General features: G+C 38.4%; 1 protein-coding gene across 12 annotated transcripts in view; it reads left to right on the top strand.

Annotated features, from left to right (window-relative positions):
- The window catches only part of FAM135A (family with sequence similarity 135 member A), a 157879-nt gene that overhangs the window by 139999 nt on the left and 1806 nt on the right, over window positions 1-16074 (top strand). For all 12 annotated transcript variants that reach the window (XM_081529381.1, XM_081529374.1, XM_081529383.1 and 9 more), the window contains 3 exons: window positions 39-190; window positions 2029-2139; window positions 12477-12590. In XM_081529381.1, coding sequence (XP_081385507.1) covers window positions 39-190; window positions 2029-2139; window positions 12477-12590 — 377 coding nt within the window. The remainder of the gene's footprint in view (window positions 1-38; window positions 191-2028; window positions 2140-12476; window positions 12591-16074) is intronic.

Here is a 16074-nt window from a genome sequence, read left to right as displayed (position 1 = left end):
AATGCTATGGGAGAAATGTCATTTTTTTCCTCTTACAGCTTTATTGGACATTCGTTGGGCAATTTAATAATTCGTTCAGTGCTTACAAGACCACGGTTTAAATATTACCTCAACAGGCTTCATACCTTTCTTTCACTTTCTGGACCTCACCTTGGTACACTCTACAATAGCAGTGCCCTTGTTAATACAGGTAAGAAGTTTTATTGTTCAGTATAAAAAATATGGCCTGGGAAAATTTAAATCCAAATTTAATATTTTCCAATGTTTATTTTAGAGCCAGTTTGTCACATACTTAGAATTTCATGGAACAAAAGATGCAGCTATTTTTCTATTTTGTCATGCATAAGAAATAAGCTGATAAACTCATTTCAGAAAATGATATCCTGTTGAGTTATTTGTCAAGCCACAAGAGGATTTTTTTCTCTTTTTTTCATTAAGCGTTTCTTTCAGTAAATGTTAGTGTTATAAACAGGCTATTCTGTTATTCTATTAGTTGAGCAGATAGCAAATAAATATCAGCAGATAACAAATAAATACCTATAATTAGCATATTATAAAGTTACAAAATATTTTTTATAGAATGTTAACTCTGATTTTGATTTGATAACAATAAAGGGATATTATGAGAAAATAAATTCTAAACTTTTTAAAGAAATTAAAATAAAAATTAAGACCTCAATTTTTATTAGAATAAATATTCTCATTAAGAAAGATCTTATACTTTATTTGCCCGTATTTGGCTTTGTTTTCCCCTTAGAATTTTAAAATGGCTTTTCTAGTATAATCAATTGATTCTCATTGAAAGAATAAATTAGGTTTCAACCTAACTTTTTTCATCAAGCCTCAAGACTCTTATTTCCATTTTCTCCTCTATTTCTTTCATTGACAAATAAACTACAACATTTTTATTTGAATCTTATTTTGAAGGGTGGTTTTCAAAATCTGGCTTATTCTAGATTTTTACAGTTTCAAAAAGAGGGCAAAATAAAGTTGAAATGTATAAATAATACAAAATAGAACCCAGTATGAATAGGATGCAGTACTTTGAATTGGTTTCTTTTCAATTTCTTCCTTCACTAAACTTTTCCCCAGATAGGATTGCAGTTATCAGCTTTAATCAATTAAAGGTTTTTTCCTCTTTTCCTCGTTCACCTCAATAACGTTAGAATCAACAAAAGTAGAAATGAATAGTCTACGGTCTTAAAAACAAGCTCCAGAGTGATTGAGGTTTCAGTTAAGGGGAAGGTGCACTTAAATACAGGAAACTGGACTTGCATGGTGGTCTGGTGGTTAAGAGTCTGCCTGCCAATGCAGGGCACACTGGTTCGATCCCTGGTCCAGGAAGATCCCACATGCCACAGAGCAGCTAAACCCACGTGCCACAGCTCCTGAGCCCATGCTGTAGCGCCTGCATGCCTCAACGAAAAGTACCCCCACCAGGCGCAGCGGGAGAGAGCCCGTGCACAGCAACAAAGACCCAGCACAGCCAAAAATAAACAGATAAATAGTTTAAAATAAATACAGGAAACTGATAATATGAAGAAATACAATTAAATATGAAAATTTAATTATAATCAGTGTTACTAGAAAAATCATCTAATTGCTCATCCCGGAACTGAGCTGTGATTGCTCTAAAGCCTCAATGCTCAGGCATGTGGAGCTACTACTGTGTTTGAAGTTTTATCCCCCTTCGCTTCATCTTAAATTGAACACGTATATCTAAAGGTGTAATATCCCCAAATTTGTTCTTGATAGACCATTACCTGTTTAATTACTGAATGAGATAGAAATAGCAAGCCTTCTGTCAACCATTAATCCATCATTAACCTCAGTGTGTTTGTGTTTGTTTATATTTATTATCAGAAAATGGAAATATTTTGCAAATACATTTTTTATTCACCAACAAAATGCTAATTCGAGCCATATCATTTTAAAATAAAATATATTAAAATTAATAACCTTGTCATACAGTACTATATTTTCCAGTTTATGACTCTCACATATCTCATACCATTAATAACTTTCTAGGTCTGTGGTTTATGCAGAAATGGAAAAAATCGGGTTCTCTTTTACAACTGACGTGTCGTGATCATTCAGACCCTCGCCAAACTTTCTTATACAAGCTTAGTAATAAAGCAGGTAAGTATATAGTAACAGTTTTAAAAACATGCACTTGAAGACCTCTTTTAAAATAAATGTTTAGCAAATAAATTAACATGTCTTTCTGGTGACTAAAAACCTATCAACTGGTTGTAATTTCTTAATGAAATCGACTCACAATTAAAACAATTGATAGCATGATTTAATTTTTTATATGATTGTATTTTTTGTTAGTTGCACAGCTATTTTGAGATTATCCTAAAATTTTAACATTTATAGTTCATACCATGAGTTAGTTTTTGAACCAGGCCTCTGTATATCCTAGTTTTCATGTCCTTCTAGCTGCCCCCAACCCCAGTCTTCAGCCCTTGTTTTAAACTGCCACATATTTTTTTACTTTATAAGTATTTCTGGAAAATGTGAGAAACTAATGGCTACCCACTCCAGTATTCTCAAGGCTTCCCCAGTGACTTGGATAGTAAAGAATCTGCCTGCAATGCATGAGACCTGGCTTTGATCCCTGAGTCAGGTAGATCCCCTGGAGAAGGGAATGGCAACCCACTCCAGTATTCTTGCCTGGAGAGTTCCATGGATAGAGGCTACAAAGAGTCAGACACCAGTGAGCATCTAACACTTTCACTTTCAAACCATTAGTAGTTATTCCTTCTACAAATTCTGGCCGCTGGATGAACCTGCTTGGTCATCTCTCATTAAGTGAAAGAAAGGGAAAGTGAAAGTCGCTCACTTGTATCTGACTCTTTGTGACCCCATGGACTATGCAGTCCATGGAATTCTCCAGGCCAGAATACTGGAGCAGGTAGCCTGTCCCTTCTCCAGGGGATCTTCCTAACCCAGGAATCAAACTGGAGTCTCCTGCATTGCAGGCGGATTCTTTACCAACTGAGCTACCAGGGGGCGTTAACCGGCTATTAAATATATTCCCTATCTTGCATGAGTATTCTAAACTTTTACTCCCAGAAGTCCCCAGCTGGTCTTTCTCCATCCAGTCTCACTCTCTCTAAGTGACCTCACCTCTGACCTTTCGTCTCTCCCTGACTTATCCTCATACTCACGTCTTCCCGGCATGGTGTCCTTTCAAATCTCCACTTGCGGAGAACAGACTGCGTTCATCTGTGTCCTCTGCACAGACCGTGATCTCCGCTCCCTGCAGAAGGTTCCCCAGCCTGCCGTCCCCAGCTCCCTGCTTCCCCGGCGACAGAGCAGAGGAGTGCACGCTGTTTTGCTGAAGGGCTGGATAGTACACATTTTGGCCTGTGGACCATGAGGTGTCAGCTGTAATGACTCAACATACCATTGTAGCACAAAAACAGCTATAGCCAACACATGAGCTGATGAATGTGGCTGCGTTTCAAACAAATTTTATTTATGAAAACAGTAAAACGGCAACAGTCCAGATCACACAGGCCACACTGTACCACCTTTGCTGTAGAAGCGGCTGGACTTCTGATTTCTTGTTACTGAGGCCCACCTAGAGGGGGAGCGTGTCCTCTTGCTCTCCATCCCAGCACAGCAGTTATTCTTCCACCGTCACATGAAACTGCTTCCTGTGAGGCTTATCCCACCCAGGCTCCGCTGCCTTCTTAAGTATGATAACCTCCTGCCTGGTCCCTCCTTGCATGGTCAGTGAGAACTTTGATAGGATTTCATTGACAAATATTTGCTGCACAGTTATGCTTTAGGAAAAGATGTTTTCTTGAATCTTAATATGCTTAATCCTGGCATCATTTTTGGTAATTCCACAAGCAGCTCTTTAAATGGTTCATCAAGCATTAAAGAGCTTTCCTCAACTCTGGTAATGTTCCATTCCACTCCACTGTGAAACCACACATGGCTACACTCTACCCTGAAATTTCAACCAGTTTTTCATTCTGTCACTGTAATATCCTGTCTTCTTTGAACACACGCATCCTTTGCTGTAGTCACATTGTACACGTTTGTGCTTCCCGTGTTCACTGCTTTTTCTACCACCATTCTTCCCTGTGACTGCACATCTTTGCAGAACTAATCCTCTTCTTTCTCTGAAATTACACTCCACACCATCACCTATCCAGAGCTTTCCTTGATGCCTTGTCTGATTTAATGTTTCTTCCCTGCTGGCTCAGATGGTAAAGAATCGGTCGGCAATGCAGGAGACCCAGGTTCAATCCCTGGGTTAGGACAATCCCCTGGAGAAGGGAATGGCAACCCGCTCCAGTATTCTTGCCTAGAAAATGCCATGGACAGAGGAGCCTGGTGGGCTAAAGTCTATGGAGTTGCAGAGAGTCAGGTATGTCTGAGCAACTTTCACTTTTCACTTCTGTCAGAGTACCCAGTATATACCTTCATATCCTGAGTCTTCTGTCTCCAGACAGACCTCATTCCAGTCCTCATTTACCTGCTAGATACCTGTGCTTACATTTCAAATGAAGTGTGTCTGAAATTGAATGTGTTTTCTTCTGCTGCTTCCTCTTCTTTCAACCTTTTCTAAATGGTACTTGTCCTCTGGATGACTTGGTGTGAAACACCTCAGTCTCATCTGTGGTGGATCCTACTTCTTTGTGTATACCACATCCTGAGTTGTGAGTGTCATCAGCGAGTGCTCTAACATTACATATGAACCTCTTTTATCATACTCATTACAGCTTATCTCATGTCAGTCATTTTTATGTCTCTTGGCCTTTTTTTCCTGAGTAGGGTCTGTCATGACAACCCTTTCCCACCCCACCCCCCAACATGTACCCTCAGTACTACTTACAATACCCTCAAGAAGCACTTAGCATAGTTCTTCCAAGTAGGTGTTCGCTACAAAGCCACTAAATCAATGAATGATCTTTTCAATGTTATGTTCAGTACCCAAAAGCAGGTCAAATGTTGTATGATAAGCTGAAAATCAAACCCATGTTTCTTAAGTAACTTAAACTAGTAAACTTAAGCCCTAGCCTTTTAAATCTATTTTTCATCTCCATCCCTATCACCATGTCCTCCTCCTGCTCTTGAAACATTTGATATGAACACCAGGCGGATTTAGTCATTGAATACAGCCTCCTTCATTTGAGTCTTGCTTTATCCTTTTCAGGATTCTGCCTTAAATACTGTTATGAATGTGAGGAAGATAACTGGAAATGGTTATTTCATGTGTTATCTGTTATTAGAATCCAGGAAAGAAAGGTTCTTTTTTAGGTGAAGTTTTATGATTTTGTTTCTAAGGGTACAAGTAATGAGTTATTTATAGTATACAGAAATATATGCTTGATTCACAAAAATCACAAGATATTCCTACAACATCACATAGTTCTCATGTGAGAAAAACTTAGACTGACTAGAACCATTGTGTGTAGCTATGGAGTTTGTACCACTGCTGCTGACAGAATTTGTTGTTGTTGTTTTTGTTCAGTCACTAAACTGTGTCTGACTCTTTGTGACCCCATGGACTGCAGCATGCCAGGCTCCTCTGTCCTCCACTATCTCCTGAGGAGTTTGCTCAAATTCATGTCCATTGAGACAGTTGTTCTCTCTACCCATCTCATCCTCTCCTGCCCACTTCTCCTTTGACCTTCGATCTTGCCTACCATCAGAGTCTTTTCCAGTGAGTTGGCTCAGGTCACCGAAGTATTAGAGCTTTAGCTTCAGTATCAGTCCTTCTAGTGAATATTCAGGGTTGATTTCCTTTAGGATTGATTGGTTTGATCTCCTTGCAGTCCAAGGGACTCTCAAGAGTTTTCTCCAGCACCGCAATTCAAAAGTATCAATTCTTTGGCACTCAGCCTTCTTTATGGACCACTCTCACATCCATACATGACTACTGGAAAAACCATAGCTTTGACTGTGTGGACCTTTGTTGGCAAAGGGATGTCTCTGCTTTTTAATACACTGTCTAGATTTGTCGTAGCTTTCCTTCCAAGGAGCAAGCTTCTTTTTTATTTCATGGCTGCAGTCACTGTCCGCAGTGATTTTGGAGCCCAAGAAAATAAAGTTTGTCACTGCTTCCACATTTTCCCCATCTATTTGTCATGAAGTGATGGGACAGGATAGGAAATATATAAAAGGCAAAACTGAATGTAAATGTTCCCTGGGGTCTGTATATCTATACTGCATTTTACAAAGTAACATTTAATTAGCAATAGTAATAATAGCAGGGCTTCCCCTGTGGCTCAGCAGTAAAGAATCTTGCTGCAGTGCAGGAGATGCGAGTTCAATCTCTGTGTTGGGAAGATCCCCTAGAGAAGGAAATGGCAACTCACTCTAGTATTTTTGCCTGAGAAATCCTATGGATAGAAGAGCCTGGCGGCCTCAGTCCATGGAGTCACAAAAGAGTCAGACACAACTTAGCAACTAAACAATAACAACAAGAACAATAATAACAACATAAGAAAAACACGAGACAAAGTATAACTGTAAAATTTTGCTGTAAACATTCTGTAATCCATGGCCCCTCCAAACAGATATTTACATTACTTTATAAAATTATTTGTAGATCTGAATAGATCTTCTGCACTTGAATTCTTTTCTAAGAATTAGTTATAACTTTTGCTTACAAGTTACTGATTTATTATTTGCCTTATAATGTGTAGCAGGGCTTCATCTCCCCTCTGGTTGTACCAGCACTGTTCAGGAGTCAAATTTTGAAAGCACACGTAAATACTAGTTTTAGCAGAAACACTGACAAGTTTACTTAATCTAAATAACACTCAGTTTTTCCAGTGGTGCAATGGGTACAATCTTTCTCACAAGACCATTAAAGGTTAAAAAAGATAATTCATGTAAAATGATCAGCATTCTGAATAATACAAAACTCAGTAAATATTAATAAGTAAAAACACCTCTAAATGAAGAGTGCCTGAACTAAAATAGTATTATGGATTTATAAATCTGTTTGGGGAGGTTTTTTTTAGCGGAACTGTCAATATTGCTACCTATAAAATTATCCCAGTGACTTATGAAAATGCCAGCACGTTGTACGTGTGAATGTGTTCACCTTTGTGAAGTGGGAGCCCCGGTGCCCCCTTTGCAGCTGGGACACAGACACGCGGAGCAGCTGAGCGCCTGCTGCTGCCCACAGGCTGGTGCCATCCCGCGTGGTCAGCCGGGCCGCGCCTGCCACTGCCCACAGGCTGATGCCATCCCGCGTGGTCAGGCCGGGCCGCGCCAAGTGCTGCCCACAGGCTGGTACCATCCTGCGTGGTCAGGCCGGGCCGCGCCAAGTGCTGCCCACAGGCTGGTGCCATCCCGCATGGTCAGACTGGGCCGCGCCAGGCCAGGAACAGTACCATCCCGCGTGGTCAGGCCAGGCCGCGCCAAGCCAGGAATGTGGGTTTTCAAGAGTTTGAGAAGGCTTTTCTAACCCACAGGCTGGTACCATCCCGCGTGGTCAGACCAGGCCGCGCCAAGCCAGGAACGCGGGCTCTCAAGAGTTTGAGAAGGCTTTTCTAACCCACAGGCTGGTACCATCCTGCATCGTCAGGCCAGGCCGCGCCAAGCGCTGCCCACAGGCTGGTACCATCCTGCGTGGTCAGACCAGGCCGCGCCAAGCGCTGCCCACAGGCTGGTACCATCCCACGTGGTCAGGCCAGGCCGCGCCAAGCCAGGAACGTGGGCTCTCAAGACTTTGAGAAGGCTTTTCTAATCTTAGTTTTAAATATCAACAAATATTCATTAATTGATTTTAAATTATCATACTGTCATAGGAGTTGGAGCAGGTCTCTCCGAGCTATGTTTTTTTCCTTTTTTTTTTTTTTGATCATCTCAATGAAATATGAGTAGTCAATTCCTAGGAAACCTCTACACCTGTATATGTACATATAATTCTTTATTCACAAGATAGAAATAGATGGGTTCACGTCAGAAACTTTAAGTAAATATTAATAAAACAGGAAAACATAGAGCAGCATTTACTTAACCAATTTACTTAGCCAGTATGCCATTCTGAGGTATTTTTAAACAGGAGCCCTGGTGGTAACTGTTCTGTTATAGTTTACTTTGCTAAAGCTAAATACAAAGTCTCAGATGCCTTGGTCCAATTATTGCTTCTGTTTCGAAGAACGGCCAGTTTCCTGTTCTTTTGAGAAAGCCTAAAATCACCTCTCTAAAGCAAAATCAGACTCCTACCCTCTTCCCTTTTTTATTTAAGCAAGGCCTCCCCCGTGGGTCTTCATTTTCAAACAGTCTTTTGTTATCTCTGCAACATATCATTAGGTAATAACTTTCCTTAATCAAAAGCTAGAACTAGAGCAAGGTGAAAGGTAAACTGTATCTAGATTAGGTGACAGCAGTACTGAATGGTCAGTATCACAGAGAAAGAAGGGTCGGGGTGCTCCCAGCATTCCATGATGAGGCCTCAAAAATAGCCAAAGTACAAACTATCCATTGTTAAAATTTCAAAAACAAAACATCCTTATTTTAAGATCTTCTGAAATACATCTGCTTAGACTCTCCTTACCAGCTGTTGAATTCTGACAAATAAAATATAACAATTAAAGTCTCTTGCAGTACCGCTTTGGCACAAAATAATTTTTTCTTACAGCAGATTACAGAGATGTTTAATGATAGGTATGACTTGATTTGTAATTAACATTTGTATTTTGTTTCTGAAAGTATAGGAAAGCATCAGCATCAACTCACATTATTTTAAGAAGCGAATTCTTTCAAATGTGTTTAAAATAAATGAGTAAAAATAAGAACAGTTTAATACTGTGTAGACTATGTCCCTTTAGAAAGCACAGGATTTCTCAACCTTTCAGCACTTTGGATATTCTGGGCTGAATGTTCTTTGTTGTCAGGATCTGCCCTGTGCATTGTAGGATGTTTAGCAGCATCCCTGGCCTCTGCCCATTAAATAGTACATGCACACTTAAGCCCCTCATGTCCTAGTCCCTGCTGTGAGAAACACCATTGTCTCTGGACACTACTAAATATTCCGTGAGGTGCAAAATCACCAGTTCAAAACTGCTATTTTTGTTAATTCTAGAAAATAAACAGAGATGAGTCAATATGAATTGCTTTGTGTGTGCGTGCTAAGTCGCTTCAGTTGTGTCTGACTCTTTATGACCCTATGGACTGTAGCCCACCAGGCTCCTCTATCCATGGGATTCTCCAGAGAATTGCTTTAAAGCTTATTAAATTTTTCAGGAAAAACAAATGAGCAGTCAAAAGTATCAGGAAGACTAAAATAATGAAGATGAAATTTACTATTATAATGTTCATTCATACATAAGTCATGTAATTATAGAGTCCAGAAAAATTTTGAACATTTACTTTTTATGTTTTTCTTGGCAATCCTGAAAAGCAGATAAAATATTTAGAAACTTTCTAGTTAAATTGTCTCATTCTACAGATGCAAAAAGAGTATTACTTTACCAAGTTAGAGGTAGCTTTTCCTGGGCTGAGTGAAGGTCAGTGGACAAGGCTGTCTTTGAGCAGGTAGTCAGTGCAGGGGCAGAGAGGATGAACCTACAGTACAAGGCTCCCCAAACACAGCCCTGAGATGTGTCCGTCAGCTGGATTTTGCTCAGATGCAGTGTGCCTGATTCCCACCAGCACTGCACCTCGGGAACCACCATGTTTCTCTTTGAGCTTCTGCCCTCTCCAGCCAACAGCGCTACACAGGAATGGAAACAAAGACTCAAAACAGGGGCCAGAGTCTGTCTCACTTGGCTAATGCAAAAAAGCAGGCCTTCCATACAGGATGCTGAGTATCAGTAGTAAATAGTTGTTGAAAACATGTTATTAAAATAATTCAATTTAAAATGCATTTTTAAAGTACGGTGCTATCTTGGAAATCTCATTTTAAAATATGACAGTATCATGTATCTATATCAGTGTTGGTGTCTTTGATTGTATTTATTTTATCATCATGGAATCCAGGAGCTTAAGGGTTTCTTGGACACCCCCTCCTCTTCTTTTCTGGTTTGCGTACTTCTACTCCACCGAGCTGCCTGCACCTAAGAGACACCAGTGCTCCTCTCAAGGATCTAAATCATCTAAAGCAGTGATTCTGAGCCCAAATGCCATTATTTCTGTAGAAGCACAGCAGAGTCTCTGCAAGGAGTGATTATTTGGGAAAATATATTTAAATTTTAATTTAATGACTATAATTTTTATAATATAAACTATAGAAATAGAGTGCCAATAAATGGGGTAGTAATTGGAGGGGAGTTTAAAGTCCAAGGACAGATTTGTTGAGTGAGTGAGTTTTTTTAACATGAGAGATATATAATATTTTACATACTGGTAAAAATGTAAAAGATGCTGGTGTTTTGAGAAAAAGTTCAGAAATGACCATTACCGAGCAAGGCTGCCACAGGCTGTGCAGCATCATTCCTGTCCATATGATGGGAGTGATGCCCCCGGAGCTGTGCCAGTGTGGTTGCCTTTACAGAGGACACACAGGCATACATGTTAGATAATAGAAAAAGCCAACTGTGCTGTTACGTGGCTGGTTTCATGCAGCTCAGGGTAAAATTTCAGTTAACAGCATCAGATTTAGGAAGCACAGCACCTAAAGTAACTGGGTTAGAAGTGAAAATGCTGTGCCATGGGATGGTGGCTTTCACATTTTTTGGCTTGTTGACCCCTTAAAAGAATTTTGAAACAGTTTGTATCCCCTTGTATAATTTTATATTGATACCTACAACTATTTTCTATAATTTTAAATAGTTGCAAGGGATATATTTTCTGGCACGTGAGGTAGTATACATTTACTATAATTGTATTTTCATAAAAATGTAAAGACTTAACTTGGGGCTATAAATTTAGCTCATTTAATTTGTGGGAAATATGTGCCATAACATCTAATTGACATAGTCATTTCTTAACTGTCAAACAATAGATCAAATCAAACTTTTTTTAAGAGAAAGTAAGACTTCATTCATTTTTGGCTTGATTCTCCCAGGGTATGTACCATAAGAAGATCTGAAATAGATTGGAGAAATATCTTTCTCTCATAAGGTAGAAGAAGGAAAAATCATTTTTAGAAATGTGCTCATATGGAAGCTGGGATCCAGAAACCAGTTTTCTTAAAGATATAAATGCTCATCTGCCCCATGGAGTTTTAAATTACCCCAAAGGACAAGTGTATGCCAGCTCGAAAGACCTCTGCTTAGCTCACACAGATGATTCCCAGAGTTGCGCCAGTGAAGACATTAGTTTCAAATGATGTCAGAGGGAAATGAATTTGTCTCGTGAAATGTGAGAATGAAGGGGAAAAAATTTTCTTAACCTTTCTAAAATATAATTTTTAAAATGTTTATGCAACTGAGTTAATTCCTATTATAGCTATTCTGTTATTTCAGTTATATTCCTATAATTTTATATATTCAAGTAGCCACAAAGTAGTATCTTCTCATTGACAAAAGAAGGGATGACCTTATATTTGGCACAGAAGGTACATACCATTTCACCTGGCTGTGTGTCAGTCTAAACCCTTCTCATCATTAGGGTCCTTAAGTTCCAGGGAAGACAGGGAGCATCTATGAAGGCTTTTTATATTCTGGATCCACAGTAGTCCCCACAATTGGCTGTCTCTTAAGAATCTGAATTTCAGGGCACAGAAAGTATCAAAATTTTATTCTGAAACATTCCAGAACAAAATTTTATGTACTAAATAACCAGTTCTAATGTGTTACCAATATCTATTTGTACCTTATTTAATTACTCACATAAAATTTGATTTTGTATTTACTAGTCTGAGCCAAATAGTAAAATTAGAACATCACTAGTACTAAAGTGATCAGGAATGTAGTTTCAGTATTTAAATGAGTTATTTAGCAAAGTATCCCAAGTACACAAGCCCTAAATTCACCTAGTTTACTGAAAAATTAAAAAATTTAAATAGACCTAACAAAAAGTCTATTGAATGGATCATAAAATTTTCTATTCAAAATTCAAAGTATTTGTCATCTTGACATCATGCTTAAATAAGGAGAAAATATAAGTAATATTGGACAAGAGTCAAATGCAAACTTAAAGTAAAAAGTCAGCTTTAAATGATTTCGTACAGAGTGTTTTGTTTTTATGGAAGAGTGTACTTTTGTTACCTTGGGAAATACTTCTGAATATTGATGAATATCCTTTGGAAATAACCTTATGGTAAAATTTCAGTCCACCTATCCAGTTTCTCCCTCACCCCCATACCACAACCCTTGCCCTCTCTCAGTGCAGACACACAGTTCTCATATCAGCACATAAACTACGTACAATGGAACTGGTGGTTTTGGTAGAGAATACCTAGAAATTTGGAGAAGGAATTCATCAGGTACTTAAAAAGACATAAACTTAATACTACTGAGGAAGTACATTTATGGTCACTTAATATGATACTAGTAAGTTACTTAAAATCTGGTTAATTGTTGCACTGTAACTCAGTATTTTTTTCTTCACAGGGCTTCACTATTTCAGAAATGTTGTTCTAGTAGGATCTCTGCAAGATCGCTATGTTCCTTATCATTCTGCCCGCATTGAAATGTGCAAGACAGCTTTGAAGGACAAACAGTCAGGTAACAAAGTAAATTAGAAATATTTAAGAGAGTTCTGTCTACATATGAGTCTCTCCCCAATTTTTCTTGCATTCATGTTCTCTCCTCTTTCTCTTGTCCTTGCTTTCCTCTGACTTCCTTTTCCACCTGCTGATAGTAACAGCTATCCTTTTCCCATTTTTCTTCATCTGTTTTCTTCTGCCATGTAAGATGTTTTGGCTAGTGAAACAGTAGTTGTTCTTTTGAAATCTCTTTTTCATATAATTACAAATGCTTCTCCATTTTACTGCTTCAGAAGTAATTTGTGCTTCAGTTTCCTCTGATTTCTTGGGATTGGTGGTTGCGGTAAAGGTCATGCTGCATGTTTGGCAATACTTTACTTTTAGTCAAAGAATAAAGTAACTATACTTGTTGGCTGCAAGCAGACTAGTCAAGAAAAAAAGAAGGGACCAAAATAAAATCAGAAATGAAAGCAGAATAGTTACAACATCTGACACCACAAAAATACAAAGATCCTAAGAGACTGTGAACAATCATACACCAATGAAATGGACAACCTAGAAGAAATTAATACATTTCTAGAAATGTAAAATCTCCACAGACTGAAACAAGAAGAAATAGAAAATATGAACATAATTACCAGCAGTGGAATTTAATCAGAAAAAAAAAAAAACCCTCCCAACAAATTAAAGTACAGGACCACACAGATTCATTAGTGAATTCAACCAAAAGTTTGAATAGAGGTAATAGTTATCCTCAAATTATGCTAAAAAATTGAATGTGAAGAAAGATTTACATTATTCTACAAAGTCAGCATCACCCTGATACCAAAACTGGACAAAGGCACCACAAAAAAGGAAAATTACAAGCCAGTAATCCTCAACAAAATATTAGCAAACCAAATTCAACAATATATTAAAGGAATCACACATCAAAAGTGGGACTTATCCTAGCAGTGCAAGGATAGTTCATTATCTGCAAATCAATTAATGTGATACATCACATTAACAAGTGATAAAAAACACATGATCATCTCAATTGATGCTGAAAAAGTGTTTGACAAAATTCACCGTCCATTCGTGATGAAAACTCGTCACAGTGAGTATAAAGAGAATATATCTCAACATAATGAAGGCCATTTATGAGAAACAAAACCCAAAGCTAATTTCATATTCAGTGGTGAAAGCTAAAAGCATTTCCTCTAAGGTCAGGAATAAATCCACTCTTGCCACTTTTATTCAAATAGTATTGAAAAGTCCAGAAAACTAAGATCATGGCCTCTGGTCCCGTCACTTCATGGCAGATAGATGGGGAAACAGTGGAAACACTGACAGACTTTATTTTCTTGGGCTTCCAAATCACTGCAGCCATGAAATTAAATGACACTTGCTCCTTGGAAGGAAAACTATGACACACCTAGATAGCATATTTAAAAAGCAGAGATATTATTTTACCAACAAAGGCCCCTATAGTCAAAGCTATGGTTTTTCCAGTAGTCATGTATGGATGTGAGAGTTGGACCATAAAGAAGGCTGAGTGCTGAAGAATTGATGCTTTTGAACTGTGGTGTTGGAGAAGATTCTTGAGAGTCCCTTGGACTGCAAGGAGATCAAATCAGTCAATCCTAAAGGTCATCAATCCTGAATATTTGTTGTAGGGACTGATGTTGAGGCTGAAGCTCCTAGACTTTGGCCACCTAATGCAAAGAGCTAACTCACTGGAAAAGACTCTGATGCTGATAAAGATTGAAGGCAGAGAAGGGGATGACAGAGGACAAGATGGTTGGATGGCATTACCAACTCAATGAGCATGAGTTTGAGAAAGCTCCGGGAGATGGTGAAGGACAGGGAAGCCTGGCATGCTGCAGTGCATGGAGTCACAAAAAGTCAGACATGACAGAGCGACTGAAAAACAACTCATAGCAATCAGACAGAAAAAGAAATAAAAATCATCCAAACTAGAAGAGAAGAAGTAAAACTGTTACTGTTTGCAGATGTCATGATACTATTTGCTTTTCTATACACTGATAATGAACTGTAAGAAAGAGAAAGCAAGGAAACAGTCCTGTTTGAAATTGCATCAAAAACAAAATCCCTAGGAATAAACTTAACCAATGAGATGAAAGACCTATACTCTGAAAACTATGAGACACTGATGAAGGAAATTGAAGATGATAGAAAGAAATGGAAAGATATCCATGGATTGGAAGAATTAACACTGTTAAAATGTCTGTATCCCCCCCCCCCCCAGGCAATTTCCAGGTTCAAAACAACATACTGGTGGCATTTGTCACAGAACTAGAACAAATAATCCTAAAATTTATATGGAACCAAAAAAGATCCCAGATAACCAAAGCAGTCTTGAGGGAAAAAAGAGTAAAGCTGGACAGTCACACTCCCTGACTTCAGACTATGCTATAAAACTACAGTAATCAAAACAACATAGTGCTGGCAAAAAACAGCCCCAGAGATCAGCAGAACAGAATAGAGACCCCAGACATAAACTCACACACCTGTGGTCAGTTAACCTATGACAAAAGAGGCAAAAACATACAGTGGGGAAAACACAGTCTCCTCAATAAGTGGGACTGGAAAAACTGGGCAGCTACATGTAAAAAAGATGAAAATAGAACATTTTCTCACAACACATAAAAAATTAAACTCAAAATGGATTAACGATCTAAATATAAGATCAGAAACCATAAAAGTCCTATAAGAAAACATAGGCAAAAAAAAAAAATAGAACACTCTGACACAAGTCATAGCACTATTTGCATCTGTCTCCTCTCAATGGGCTTCCCAGGTGGCATTAGTGGTAAAGAACCCACAAAAGCAAAAATAAACAAATGAGACCTAAATAAAATGTTCAGTGTTAACGCTTTTGCACAGCAAAGGAAACCATCAAACAAACAAAAAGACCACCTGCTGGATGGGAGAAAATACTTGCAAATGATATGACCAGTAAACCAGATTATATAACCAGCTCATACAACTCAACATCAAAAACAAAAACAAACCAAATTATAAAATGGGAAGAACACCTGAACAGACATTTCTCCAAAGAAAACATACAGATGGCCAACAGGCACGTGAAAAGCCACTCAACATTGCTAATCATCAGGGAAATGCAAATCAAGATCACAGTAACAAATGTTGGTGAGAATGTGGAGAAAAGGGAACCCTTGTATATTTGTAGTGGGAATGTAAACTGGTTCAGCCATTATGGCAAACAATATGGAGTTTCTTCAAAAAATTGAAAATAGAACTACCATATGATCCAGTAATTCCACTTCTGGGTATATTGCCAAAAAGAAAGAAAACGCTAATTTCAAAAGATACACACAGCCCAATAGTCATAGCAGCATTGTCTGTAGGAGTCAAGACATGGAAGCAACCTGTGTCCATCAGCAGATGAATGGACGAAGATGTGGTACATATGTACAATGGAATATTACTCAGCCATTCAGAAGAATGGAATATTGCCATTTGTAACAACATGGATGGAC

The sequence above is a fragment of the Giraffa tippelskirchi genome, chromosome 9 (genome assembly GCF_054371585.1).
Source record: "Giraffa tippelskirchi isolate mGirTip1 chromosome 9, T2T-mGirTip1v1.2.pri, whole genome shotgun sequence".
NCBI lineage: Eukaryota > Metazoa > Chordata > Mammalia > Artiodactyla > Giraffidae > Giraffa > Giraffa tippelskirchi.
Note: the sequence above shows the minus strand (reverse complement) of the source record. Positions and strands in the feature narration are given on the sequence as shown.